Source organism: Phyllobates terribilis, unplaced genomic scaffold (assembly GCF_046119375.1).
Source record: "Phyllobates terribilis strain yellow unplaced genomic scaffold, ASM4611937v1 Scaffold_12__6_contigs__length_324123572, whole genome shotgun sequence".
Lineage (NCBI taxonomy): Eukaryota > Metazoa > Chordata > Amphibia > Anura > Dendrobatidae > Phyllobates > Phyllobates terribilis.
Genome location: NW_027362772.1, coordinates 272,261,089 through 272,275,338, shown reverse-complemented (window position 1 = coordinate 272,275,338; position 14,250 = coordinate 272,261,089). Strand labels below are relative to the sequence as shown.

The window sequence follows — 14,250 nt, the reverse complement described above, 5'->3', positions numbered from 1 at the left end:
CCAGTCCCCAGACCTAAATATCATTGAACATCTGTGGGATCATTTGAAGAGGGCTGTCCATGCTCGGCGAACATCAAACTTAACTGAACTGGAATTGTTTTGTAAAGAGGAATGGTCAAAAATACCTTCATCCAGGATCCAGAAAATCATTAAAAGCTACAGGAAGCAACTAGAGGCTGTCATTTTTGCAAAAGGAGGATCTACTAAATATTAATGTCACTTTTCTGGTGAGGTGCCCATACTTATGCACCTGTCAAATTTTGTTGGAATGCAGATTGCACATTTTCTGTTAGTACAATAAACCTCATTTCAAGGCAGAAACATTACTGTGTCCAACAGTTATTACATATATCAAACTGAAATAGCTGTTGCAAAAACACCAATTTTTATAAAACATTAAGCTTAAGATTAATAGGGGTGCCCAAACTTTTTCATATAACTGTGTATATATATATATATATATATATATATTTATTTATTTTTTATATTTTTACAACTTTTTTTTACTTTTTTTTTTCACTTTTTTACTTAGTCCCACTATGGGACTTTCACTTTCTGAAGTCTTTTCGCAGTTATAATGTATAGTAGTGCAGGACTACTGCTATACATTATAACCTGTCAGTGCTGCAGACACAAGTTAGTTTGATCATGCACTTCACATGATCAAACTAACTTGCTGGTGCCTGGTGACCCGGATGTCATCATGACAACATTGGGTCACCATGGCAACGATCATGACCCAGCGCTGATGGCGCGAGGTCACCGATCCGAGAGCAGAGGGGCTTTTGTCCCTCTGATCGCTCGCTAAATGCTGCGATAGCGCATTTAGGGGGTTAAAGTGCCGGGAGCGGTGCGGGCATCACTCCTGGCATTTAGTGCCGGGTGTCAGCTGTCAGAATCAGCTGACAACCGACGGCGATCACGCATGCACAGCCTGTGTGCGGGCACGGTAGCCGTGTCATAATAATACTTACCTGGTCCATAAGGCCCAGGGACGTATTATTACGCACAATGTCAGAAAGGGGTTAAATCAGAATTGTGTGTTAAATATATATATATATATATATATATATATTTTTTTTTTTTACATGTTGCCATTGTGTTGTTTTTTTTATCACAATCTGTACTAAACAGAAAAAATAGAAATCTTGCAATTTTCACACTGGCCACTGGGGCTTTTTTAGACCCTAACTTCCTGTTTCAGAAAATGCACATGTACATCAGCAGCAATGAAAAAACTCTGACCCTATCTTTAGTACTGAAGCATCTAATGAGCATGTCCAAAGCTCATTGAGAATGGAGAAGCAGCAGGGTCAGCTGTGACATTGCCTATGGTGATTGGTGGATCCTGTGCTATCAGCTTTAGATAAAGGTGTTATCAGTCATTGTAATCCTGCCACTGCCGATAACAAGCCTACTGAAAACTGTTCCTGAAACAACGGGAAGTTAGTTTCTAAAATAGCAACAGTGGCTTGTGTGAAAATTACAGAATTACTAATATTTTTTAATAAAAATCATAATATGAAAAAAAAATTGCCCGACTCAAAAACCTGATTTAACTCATAGGTCGTTTTCTGGCAGCACAACAGGAAGCATCGTTACTCTTTGGAGGTCTTCATTAACCCCTTAAGAATGAGAGATTTTTCATTGTCTGTACTTTTGTTTTTTTCTCCCCTTTTTCCAAGAGCCATAACTTTTATTTTTTTCTATTGACATATTCTTATGAGAGCTTGTTTGTGGCGGGATGAGTTGGGGGTCTATAAGACTTTTTATTCTATTTTTTGGGGGAAGTGACGTGACTTAAAAAAAGACAGCAATTCTGCCATCTTCTGTTTCAGCATTCTCATTATTATTGGTTGAATGTTTTTATACTTTATTATTTTGGACAATTATATGTGCAGCTATACCAAATATGTTATCTTTCTTTTTATAGATTTTGCTATTTGTAATACTGGAAATTTAAACTTTTATAATTGTTGTTTCTCTTAAATTTTTTAATGTATTTTTTTTTTAGATTTTTAAATGTTTTTTTATTACATTTATTTTAGTCCCCTTAGGGGACTTGATCCTATGATTGCATGATTGCCTATACAATTACCTATATAATTTCCAGCCTCCGATGAAGCCCAACCCACTGGCTGGATTTCATAAAAGTAGTAACATGGCAGACATGATAGCCTTCAGCAAGCTCCCATCTGACATAAAAACCCATCGGCACCCCATGATCATTTTCCACCCTCATCCGCCAACCGTTCCTAACCTCTTAAATGCCATGGCCGTGATTGACAGCGACAAATAAGAGGTAAAACTGTTAGTTAGCTCCGATTGCAATAGTTACTCTCGGATGACAGCTGTGTAGCACAGCCAGTACCCATGCTGTGTGGAGCAGGCTCAGCTCCTGAGAGCGATTCATATAGTAACGAACAAATAAGGAAATATTAGGCACTTTTAATGATGCAGGAAAGTGTGTCTGAAGAAGGTCTTGTTGACCGAATCATCATTTGTTTACATGGATTACGATACTTATTAAAATCACACTTTCTTGCATCATTAAGAGTGCCGGAATTTTCCTTAATAATTCACGGAGTGGTATCCTATACGGGCATTGTATTTTCCTACAGAGGGACATATATTCCAGCTTTAAACCATATAGTAATGACCTATAAGACCTTAGTTCCATTAGTAATGTCTGTGGACACAGTGAAATAAAAGCTGTCCCCTTGTCGTAGACCATATTCTGCCATGAGTAAAGTGCTTGACAATCCTGCCTAAATTCAGGCTCACGTTCTTCACCGTATACTCACGCGATTATGTTTTTACAGTAGGAAACCACTTTAGCTGAAAAAGGAAACAGCAGGATGATCTTCCAGGTACAATTTTTCTGTAGCTGTAAGTTTCGCTCAAGCTAGGAATGAGAAATTCTATTCTACGGGACGTCAGAGTAGTTTTGCAGGTAGACTCCATAAACACCCAAAAATAAAGTTCCACACTCCTTATCTTTTATTTTTATTTTTCTAGAATTTTATTAATAGGAAATTCTCCACCAGTGAAATTAACTGTACAAGAGATACAAGTATATGGCTTTTGGCTTTGTTCAACACTTACACATACATGCTCCATCCATTCCTTTTTTTTTTTATATAAAATGTCACTCACAGACAAATCCTTTCAGCAAGCCGGAGGATGGACAAGCTGAGATTCAGAGAAGAAGCAGAGAGAACTTGTAGAGGTGAAGCCGGGAGAGTCGTATGCGATGCATATCCTTAGAAGAAGCGGAAACTAAAAAAAGGGTGTGCCGGAGGTCATCGCTTTTGAAGACCATATTGTTGATATGTAAAGACATCAAACGTGGTACAAGGGTTAACATGTGTTATTAAAGGGCAGGGGTCTTTCACGATAAAAACTTCCATAAACTTTACCAAGAATGGAACCACGTCATCCCTAAAGTTCATATATGCAGAGATTCGGGTAACCTTAAGGTAGTCTTTATGGTTTGTTCATCGCCATTAGTTCTCGAAAATGTTACGGGCTACAATATGGCAATACTGCATAAATATACTAATCCCTAAAAGCGAAATTTTGGTTGGTATTGTGCTAGTTTATCCATTCTGACCTAATCAGTGATTCGCAGATCGCCTCACATGACTGTGCACAGGGATAGCAATCACAAAATAGAACCGCCCCCTGGACTCCTAAGCATAAAAGGAGCAGGGATTTAAATGGGTAAAATACTGAATCTATTTCCAGAAAATGATATATCATTATGTTGAGTTCCTCCTGTTCTATACCATGCTGCCCACAGATAAGAAAGCATGTACAACGTGACAGGTTCCCTTTAACTTCACCTTTCTAGAATCCAGATAGGATGAACATGTCCTTCACAAGATAGAATTAGTAAATAGATCTCGTAGACCTGATGAAACTGGTAAGGTTACTATGAAAATTCATATCAGAATGGCTGTGTAATCCCTTAAATAAGTTTTCCTGCCTTACATTCCTGCCTTAGATTCGAAGACGCTGGTCCAGCAGCCACATCAGTAGTCTGTGGATGTTGGACCTGAGCACTGTGAGCCTCCTCCTTCCTACCAGTATTCCTTGCGCCTCTTCTGATTAGTAGACCTTCGCAACATCATTATTGCGGCATAACGCATGCATGATATCTTGATGAGCCTACTAATCAGTAAAGGCCCAGGTAGGTAAGAGGTGGTTTGTAGGGATATGGTCCAGTGACCATATATTACCAATGTGACTACTGACTACTGGACCAGGGTCTGTGAATAAATTTGCACAACTGTAAGACGATAACATGGTCAACAAAATGGCTGTAAGACTATGATATGTGTCCATCTCTTCTTTTAAAAATTTGCATAAATGTCATGAAACTTTTATTTGCAATGTATAATACAGAGAGTAACTGACAAAATTTTCAGAGATGAGGAAACTACTAACAGATAATCAACATAATTACACAATATAATGTCAGTTTATTTTACATAAACAATGGTTTCACTGTTTTTCTATAATTGTCGCTTTTTATTATTTATTTTGTCTATAGAAGTCTAAATGTCTGCAAAAATAATAGTCCCCCGGGAGTCTGAAAATTGGCACACTGCGGAGCTTGGGGTAGGAAATGTGCTTGGTGTAAGCTGAAAGCTATTAGTAGAACTCTACTATCTGGTGGAAATTGGAAAAACTACATCTATTGGTAGAAGTCTACTATGTGTAAATGCATTGGTAAAACTGTATTATATCTACACTTATTGCAAGAAGTCTACTATGTCTACACTTATTGGAAGAAGTCTGGTACGTTCAGTGGTAGAAGTCTACTATGTGTAAATTCATTGGTGGAAGTCTACTATGTCTACACATACTGGAAGAGGTCTTTGTCCATTGGTAGAAGTCTACAATGTGCACACGCATTGGTAGAAGTCTACTGTGTCTACATTTATTGGAAGAAGTCTGATGTATCTATTGGTAGAAGTCTACTATGTGTAAATGCACTGGTAAAGGTCTACAAGTATTGGAAAAAGTCTACTATATCTATTGGTGGAAGTCTACATTTTGTAAACACATAGGTAGAAGTCTATTATGTCTACACATATTGGAAGAAGTCTGCTCTATTTGTAGAAGTCTACTATGTGTAAATCCATTGGTAGAAGTCTACTATGTCTACACGTCTTGGTAGAAGTCTACAAGTGTTAGTAGAAGTTTACTATGTCTACACATAGTAGACGTTTACTAAGTCTACATATGTTGGAAGACATCTACTATGTCTACACTTATTGGTAGAAGTCTGCTATGTATACATGCATTAGTAGAAGTCTACCATGTCTAGACGTCTTGGTTTAAGTCTATTATGTCTAGATGTCTTGGTATAAGTCTATTATGTCTACACGTCTTGGTAGAATTCTACTGCATACATGCATTGGTAGCAGTCTATTATCCCTATATGTCTTGGTAGAAGCCTGTTATGTCGACTTATCCTGGTAGAAGTCTACTATTAAATGTATACACGCATTGGTAGAACTCTACTATGCCTACACGTCTTGGTAGAAGTCTACTATGACTACACGCCTTGTTAGAAGTCTACTATGTATACATGAATTGGTAGAAGTCTACTATGTCTACACATCTTAGAAGAAGTCTTCGTTGTGGTAGAAATCTACAATTTGGAGCAACTTTTATGAAGATACTTTTTAAGAGTGAATGTACCAGGAACCAGTAACACTTGTGAGTCATCAGGCACTAGCGGTACGTTATTCATGAATATTCAGGTTAACATGGCTCACAGAATGTGCCGGTTCTTAATGTATTCACTCATCGTATAGTGATAATTAGTGTTACAGCCTAAGTATTGACTTCCTTTTTAACAAGTACAAAAGTAAATTATAAAGTGAAAAACTTAAAGGGAACCCGTCAGGACAATTTTACTTATGAAACTGTATAGGTCCTAATACAACAATAAAAATGATATCTGTCTTATAGTAATCCGATGTGTCAGTGCTGAGAAAACAAGCTTTAAAGCCAAAAGCAAAATAGCCAGGAAGTGCTAATTTGTATGTGGGGGGCGTGTCAATATACACTGCTTAAACACACCCAATTTGCACTTCCAGATTAAATTACATGTGGCTTTAAAGCTTGATTTCTCAGCTCTGGCACATCGCATTACTACAATACAGGTATCAATTTTATTGTTGTTCTACAGCCTATACAGTCAAATCTCTAATTTTAGTAGTCAAATTATCCCAAAAGATCCCCTTTAAGAAGCTGTTATGATGTTGATTGTGCAAATACTCAACATTAAAGTGAAATTAGAGGCTAAACTAAATTAAACTCTTAAAATTATAGAGGAATGACAAGATAATCAAAAAAGTGCTTTACTCTTTTTTCAAAAACAGAGCCTTGCTTGTCCATAGGCTGTGTTTGGTACTGCGGTTCATCCATATTCAAGTAAATGAAGCTGATCTGCAATACTTGACATTACCATAGACAGGCATGGCACTAGTTTTTGAAAAAAAAAAATTGACTTTTTTCTAACCCTAGAAACACACTTAAAATGTGTTGCTTTTCTTAAATGGATTTTACACTGTTTGAAAACTGGTGCCCGAATATTTGCTGTAATGTAAAGTTATAAAGCCAGATAGTACTCATCTCACCAGGTCCAGTGTCACCTCCCTGCTGCTGATCTAGTTTTTGAATTTTGGCTCATGCTGTATAAATCGCTACAGTCACTGAGCTCAGTGATTAGCTGCAGCGGTCAGTGGTGATGCTTACTGTAGTCGCGACCTGACTTTGTTATTTTATATTACAGCAAAAGTTTGAGGATCACTTTACTAAAAGCAGAAACCTCTTTTAAGTACAAAACAGATATATAGCAACCTTCAATTCACTGACATGGGAGATTGTTAACCCCCATTATTGTCCCTTTTTTTTTTCCCCAAGAAACACTTGCAGCCACTAATTCAGTTTGCATGCTGGAAGCAGCTTCGGATCAACTCAAAAATGTTACTTTTCTGTGATCACATCAGGGGAATGAAATATTAACAATTAAATTAGATTTCTATCTTCAGTCTTTCCATCTTACAGGGAATCCTATCTAGACCTTTTACCACCAGTAACTGGCCAAAACGATATTTCTAAACTTCCTGACTTGGGGATATGTAATTACAAGCCAACTTTGATGGCATCCAGCGCATGCATAGTTGAGGACAAGGTCAGTAAGCCTTAATTTTCATGAGCGAGATCTTGGTGATGCAGTCAGAGGAACATCAAGAAAGCTAAAAAGTGATGGGCCAGCGTGACTCTTCAAGAGAGGACTACCAGCTGCACTGATCTATACCGGTAATTGGCAAAGTTTCTTTCCAACTAGCCTGAATTATATTAACATAATGGATGAGAATAATAAGAAATATCTGTAACACACATGAAAGCATTTTATGCTATGCTGGGAGATGCACATCTAACAAAAATTGTATCCATCTTTATAGGATTATTCCTTTTATTAAAAGTGATCACCTACCCCAAGAAATCGGAAATGCATGTGCGCCACAGCTCCATTTATTGTCCATCTGACTACTTAAGACAGCAGTGGCGGCCCTTCCCCCCACCAATCACAAAATTATTTTGTACCTACTTTAAAAGTTGGGAATAACCCTTTAATTGATTGGTAAAGCTGAAGCTTCATTCTCAAAGGTAAAGGTCCAGCCCTCAAGCCAAGGCTTCCAATGCAAGCAATGGATTGGTCCACTGATGCTAGAAGACAACTTTGGCTGGTGTGTGGTTATGTGGAAGGAGTAGTCCCATGAGAAGCACAAAGTCATGTAGTCATAGAAATAAAAGGAATGTAATCAAGCGCAATGAAAAAATTAGAAATTCATATTTTATTCAAAAGTTTCCACAAAAAAGATTGAGTAAGGACTCGTTCACAGTCCGAAACGCGTAAGCTTTAAATATGCTTTTTTATTCCCCTTTTCAATCTTACTTCTTTTTTTATGGAAACTTTTGAATAAAATTTAAATTTTTCCATGGTGCTGGATTACAATGCTTTTTTTTCTTCTATGTCTTCTACCTACTCGATGACACCGGCCTGGAGGATCTGAATCTGAGCGCCATCAATCGGGAGATTATTTTTTTGTTTTTTTTTACTTCTATACAAAGTCATGCTAGTTTCACAATAAGACTCAATGGTTCTGCAATATTTCTGTACATGAAAGCTTTAACAAGGAAATATTGTGAGATACGACTAATCATTTTTATTTACTAAAATAAATCCTAGTGAGGCCGCCGTGGCATCACGCCATTTGCATTACCCAGTTGCATTGGGCTCCGCACAATTTGAGTACAACTTGTTCATGCAGAATTTATAAAGCTGCATTGAAATCATTAGAAATAAATTCCAAAAATATTTCTACGTTCAGAACGAAACGATGGCACTTTCCAAAAAAATTGTTGCCCTTTGTCGGCCAAGTGATTTAATCTTGGTGTGTGTGCTTTGCTTCTGTATCTTTTTAAGGGATGACACTCCATCAAATTCAAACATTATAATGAACAATTTATAAACATTAACGATTCATTTTCCTTGACTACCAACAGAAGACCGAATACATAACATACAATACTGCATTTAAAGAGTTGACCAGGATTAGAAAAAGAGTCTACTTTATTCCCACCCGAGATGGCCCATACAAGGTGGCTCTTAAAAAAAAAAAAAGAAGATGATTAGTGATGAGCGAGTATGTTCGGTTAACCCTTTTGGCGAGTATGCTCGTGCGAGTACCGAGAATCTTCAGTGTAATGTTTGAATCACTCTTGTGTGGATGATTTGTGACTGTTTAGACAGTTTTAATACATGTGAGGAATGCTTGTTTCTTAAGCATTCCTCACATGTATTAAAGCTGTCAAACAGTCGCAAATCATCCACACAAGAGTGATTCAAACATAACACCGAGCACGCTGAAGATACTCGGTACACGCACGAGCATACTCACCGAATGGGTTAACCGAACATACTTCTTAAAAAAAAAAGTATACACTTTTTTCTAATGGTTGACAACCACCTTTATGGTCTCCATGATCAGAATACACATTTTTGTAATAAATTTAGAACTGCTTGCTTCGGTTGAAAAAAAAAATCACAGTAATAAGATTTCGAGACACCTGTTAGACTCCCTAAAAAACATTCATATATATTATATGTCTCCTTTTTGATTCTTAAAAAGAAAATTAATTGAGGTGACGTAATTTAAAGAAAATAATCCAATCTGGGACATTAAGGTTGACGTGCCATAAATTTTGGATCCCGCAGGTGGAGAATCTTGAGAACGCATCCCCACCAAGTGACCAAAGAAATGGAGTGGTGAGCAGCTTCTTCATCCATTTTAAAGGGAGATCTGAAAATTTGCTGCGCAAGCGGGCTTGTCAATTTTTAAAGATCCCATGCAAGTGAATGGAGAAAGCTGCGTATATGCAGACACCGCTTCATTCCCAGGGCTAAGTTCCCAGTGGAGGGATCCACATCTATTTAGGACATGTCCTTTTCCATATGCCTTATATCAGATGGGACAACACCTAAAAGGTTTAATGTGTACAAGAAGTTTGCCTCACGTCCCTTAGACCATAATATCTCCTCTTGCCCCTTTATAATACACCTCCGCCCGATGATACTGTAACTCTACCTACTAAAGCCGCCCTCCCGTTTGGAGGTGACTTTTGGGGAAAGTTATGAGTTAGATATGAGTGTTGTCCCAAGATTCCCTAAACTTCCCAAAAAAAACAAAAAAAAGTAGAAAATTAAACCTCAAGACACATGACATGGGGTCGCTCGAATGGTGGCTTCTCTCTAGACGAGAGAAAGATCTACAGGAGCAAAGTAAAAAGTAGTTTAAGAGAAAAGTACAGTCACAAATAAGGCGAGCAAAGCTGCGGCGGTGGATGAGACAGTATAGTTCCCGATATTGGTTGCTGATGCAATGATTCCAAGGAAAGAGGTTGTTGGCGAGAGTAATTGGTGCATGTAGAAGAATGGATGTCCAGGGGTGGTTGAAGTGACATATAATAGACAAGGGAGAATTCGGGGATAGAGGAAGGAGGTGGGAGAAATCATAGGAAAGAGAGGAAGGAAAAAAAGAAAGAAAGAGAAAACAGATAAGAAAATGAACAGGTCACAAATATAGAGAAAAAAAATGTAGCAAAACTCAGCAATAGCCAAACAAGAAAAGAAAAAAAGATGGTGGCTGTTATAGGAATTGCGTAATTAATGAGGCAAGCCAAGAAGCAGAAGCTGTTAGCAGCAAATTAGAGCTCACACGGGAAGCAAATGCAAGACAAGAGCTAGAAATAGAGGTAAAAATAAGCTCAGCAGGATAATATGAGAAACCAACCCAAAGGACGGTTCAGATGTTACTCGCTAGACATCAATGTCTAGAACAGCTCTAATCATTAACAAAAACCGCAGGAAACAAGACCACAGTGTCCTAAAGGCTTTGCATCTTGAAGCCAATTCCTTTTACTACATAGAAAATCTAATATTACATGGCGGACAATGAGATGAATGGGCAACCGCGGAATACTTCTACAGCTCACCTCCGCCTGAGTGGGAGTTTCTGGTGCATTGAGAATACAAGTGGTGTAACCCCTTTATGACCTACACATGCCCTTTAATAATATTATATAGTCAGCGGATAGTCAGTAATCTTGGTCTATGAGATAAAACAAAACATTCAGCCGATTTCATCATTTTTTTTTAAAAGCCCTAAAAGCAGGGATGTCAAACTTAAACACACAGATGGCCAACATTAAAAACTTGGACAAAGTCACGGGCCAACTAGTATGCAGTATAATATGCCCCACAAAGTCCTCCATACAGAATAATGGGCTCCACATAGTCCTCCATACTGAATAATGGGCCCCCATAGTCCTCCATACAGAGTAATGGGCCCCCATAGTCCTCCATATAGAATAATGGGCCCACATAGTCCTCCATACAGAATAATGGGCCCCCGTAGTCCTCCATACAGAGTAATGGGCCCCATAGTCCTCCATACAGAATAATGGGCCTACATAGTCCTCCATACAGAATAATGGGCCCCCATAGTCCTCCATACAGAGTAATGGGCCCCCATAGTCCTCCATACAGTACAATGGGCCCACATAGTCCTCCATACAGAGTAATGGGCCCCCATAGTCCTCCATACAGAATAATGGGCCCACATAGTGCTCCATATAGTATTATGGGCCCCACATAGTTCTCCGTACAGTATAATGGGTCCTATATAGTCCTCCATACAGAATAATGGGTTCCACATAGTCCTCCATACAGAATAATGGGCTCCACATAGTCCTCCATACAGAATAATGGGTTCCACATAGTCTTCCATACAGAATAATGGGCCCACATAGTGCTCCATAAAGTATTATGGGCCCCACATAGTTCTCCGTACACTATAATGGGTCCTATATAGTCCTCCATACAGAATAATGGCCCCACATAGTCCTCCATACAGAATAATGGGCTCCACATAGTCCTCTATACAGAATAATGGGTTCCACATAGTCTTCCATACAGAATAATGGGTTCCACATAGTCTTCCATACAGACTAAAGACCTCACATAGGGGTGGCGGTTCTGGTTCGGGGGCCAAATATAACCATCCTGCGGGCCAGACTTGGCCCACTGGTCAGAGTTTGACACGTGTGTTTTAAAGGGTTCTTGCCCTTTAATATAAAGCCTGTAGAAATACGTATTCTTGCTGCTGTCATCCACCATGCTAAACTGCTTTTGGTGAACATTCTACTGGTCCAATATGTCCAGAAACTGTTCTGATTTCTTTATGCTCTGTAATTTGTCATCCACTCTTTTTGAGTGGTTGGTTCCTCTCGATCAGTATTCGATCAGCATTATAGGTGCAGAAGCTTCCTTTTCCTCAACTCTCCAGCATTCATTGTTTCTGTCATTGTCCAATAGCTTGCCTGCGCGGAACTGAAAGCCCGACTTTTGGTTATACCTGTAAGCAGTTTGCCGGACAGGCAAACAGGAACAAAAATTAAAAAAACACACGCCCCCACTTCCTGTAGTAAGACAAAACCCCACCTCCACTTCCTGTAGAAAGACAAAGACCCGCCCTTCTTCCCGTGGAGACAAAGACCTACTGTCACTATCAGTAGATAAGCAAAGACCTGCCCCGCTTCCTATAGAAAGACAAAGACCCACCCCTACTTCCTGTAGAGACAAAAACCTACCCCCACTTCCTGTGGCGAAACAAAAACCTGTCTCCACTTTCCCTAGAGACAAAAATCTGCCCTTCTTACTGTGGAGAAAGAAATACCCGCCACCACTTCCTGTAGATAGACAAAGAACTCCCCCTCTTCCTGTGGAGACAAAGGCCCATTCCCACTTCCTGTAGATAGTCAAAGAACCGCCCCCATTTCCTGTAGATGGAAAAAACCCACCCACACTTTCCGTAGATAGTCAAAAATCCACCTTCACTTCCTGTATATGGAAAAACATCCGTTCCCACTACCTGTAGATAAAGACCCGCCACCACTTCCTGCAGATAGTCAAAAACCTGCCACCACTTCCTGTAGATAGACAAAGACCCGCCACCACTTCCTGTAGATAGCCAAAGACCCCCCCCACTTCCTGTAGATAGCCAAAGACCTGCCCCCACTTCCTGTAGCTAGACAAAGACCCGCCAACACTTCCTGTAGCTAGACAAAGACCCGCCACCACTTCCTGTACAAAGGCATTCTGTTCTTTATACATTCCTACGGTGTGAGGTTTATTGAAGTATCCGAGTACAGATATTTCCACCCTTTCATTAATTACATTTTCACGATGTTGTATGAAAATCTTTAAAAAGATGCAATGTATACTGCAATCATTGTGTGGCCAAATATAGCAGAAACATCTCCCGACAGAGTATCGCAAATTCTTTTTGCTTTTCCAAAGCTGGTCATATAGCGGCACTCAACTTGGGATATGTTAAGTATAAAAGGAAAAGTAGGGAAGGACACAACTGTACACAATTTAAAGGGGTCATCTAATAATACACAAGTATGGGTAAAATAGTAAAGCACACGCAGTGTCTGTAGTTCCTAATATATTCCCGTCACATTTCAGTCCTTAATGGGTTTTTATGGTTTAGAAAATCTGTTTTCTCTTGTTTCTAATTTTTTAGAAAAAACCCAGATGGACTCCATAGTTAAACTTTAATCAGTTATGCAACAGATCCACTTTGCAGTTTCCAGTTTCTATAGCCTCTGTGTTCCATTGAGTATGGCTGGCTGCAGAATGAGTTAACTGAGAATTGGTCAGAGAGCTCGGTCTGAAGAGACAGTTTATAGCTCTTATCTTTCTTTATCTTAGCTCCTCTTAGACAAAATGTTTAATGATACTCATTGGCAAACATTTTTGAAAAAAATAATTTATGTAATTTAAAGGGAATTTTTCAGCATGGTTTTGCTATCTAATCTGAGAGCAGTATGATCTAGGGACAGAGACCCGGATTCCAGCGATCTGTCACTTACTAGGCTGCTTGCTGTCATTTTGACACATTACTGTTTAATCCGATGCAGAACTAGCAGAGATTGGAATACTGAGCTCTGTATAACTCCGCCCACACCACTGATTGACAGCCTTGTCTACACTGTGCATAGGCAGAAAGCTCCCAATCAGTGGTGTGGGCGGGGTTACAAAGAACAGCTGACTAGGAGGCACAAGACACCTAGTTCAGTAGTGATAATCTACTGCTGATAAAACACTGATTATTTTGAAACAGCAACACACAGCCCAGTAAGTGACACATAACTGGAATCAGGGTCTCGGCCCCTACATCATGCTGCTCTCAGATTACATAGTAAAAACCTGCCGATTGATTCCTTTTACGTAAAATAAATTATCCCCAAAGGTGTACATATGTTTTAAGCTCTGGTTTTCAAGATAACGGCTTCAGCACAAAGAAAAGTTCCCTTCAGAACACATCTTATAGATTTATGGATATTGATATGTATGTATCTTGTAATGGAGGCTGTGAATGCTGTATTCACAGGAAGCTGCGATCAGCAGGATCAGCACTTGGGAAAATCATTTTAATAAAGTAAATTAGAAAATAAACCAGGAATAATTGCTCTTTGCTTTCCCCTCTCTATATATTCCCGGAAAAACCCTTCATATTAACGTCCCTGATAATATCAATCAGTACGAAAATTTGTTACATATTAAGGCCTCGATTCATCAGTTGTCTCCAAAATTCT

General features: G+C 39.0%; 1 protein-coding gene across 7 annotated transcripts in view; it reads right to left on the bottom strand.

Annotated features, from left to right (window-relative positions):
- The window catches only part of NCAM1 (neural cell adhesion molecule 1), a 353,077-nt gene that overhangs the window by 25,137 nt on the left and 313,690 nt on the right, over positions 1–14,250 (bottom strand). The window contains exon 17 of one of the 7 annotated variants that reach the window (XM_073656987.1): positions 8,972–9,960. The exons of the other annotated variants lie outside the window; for them this stretch is intronic. Coding sequence (XP_073513088.1) covers positions 9,881–9,960 — 80 coding nt within the window. The 3' untranslated portion in view covers positions 8,972–9,880. Of the gene's footprint in view, positions 1–8,971; positions 9,961–14,250 lie in introns of those variants that run through there. 7 annotated transcript variants of the gene reach the window in all.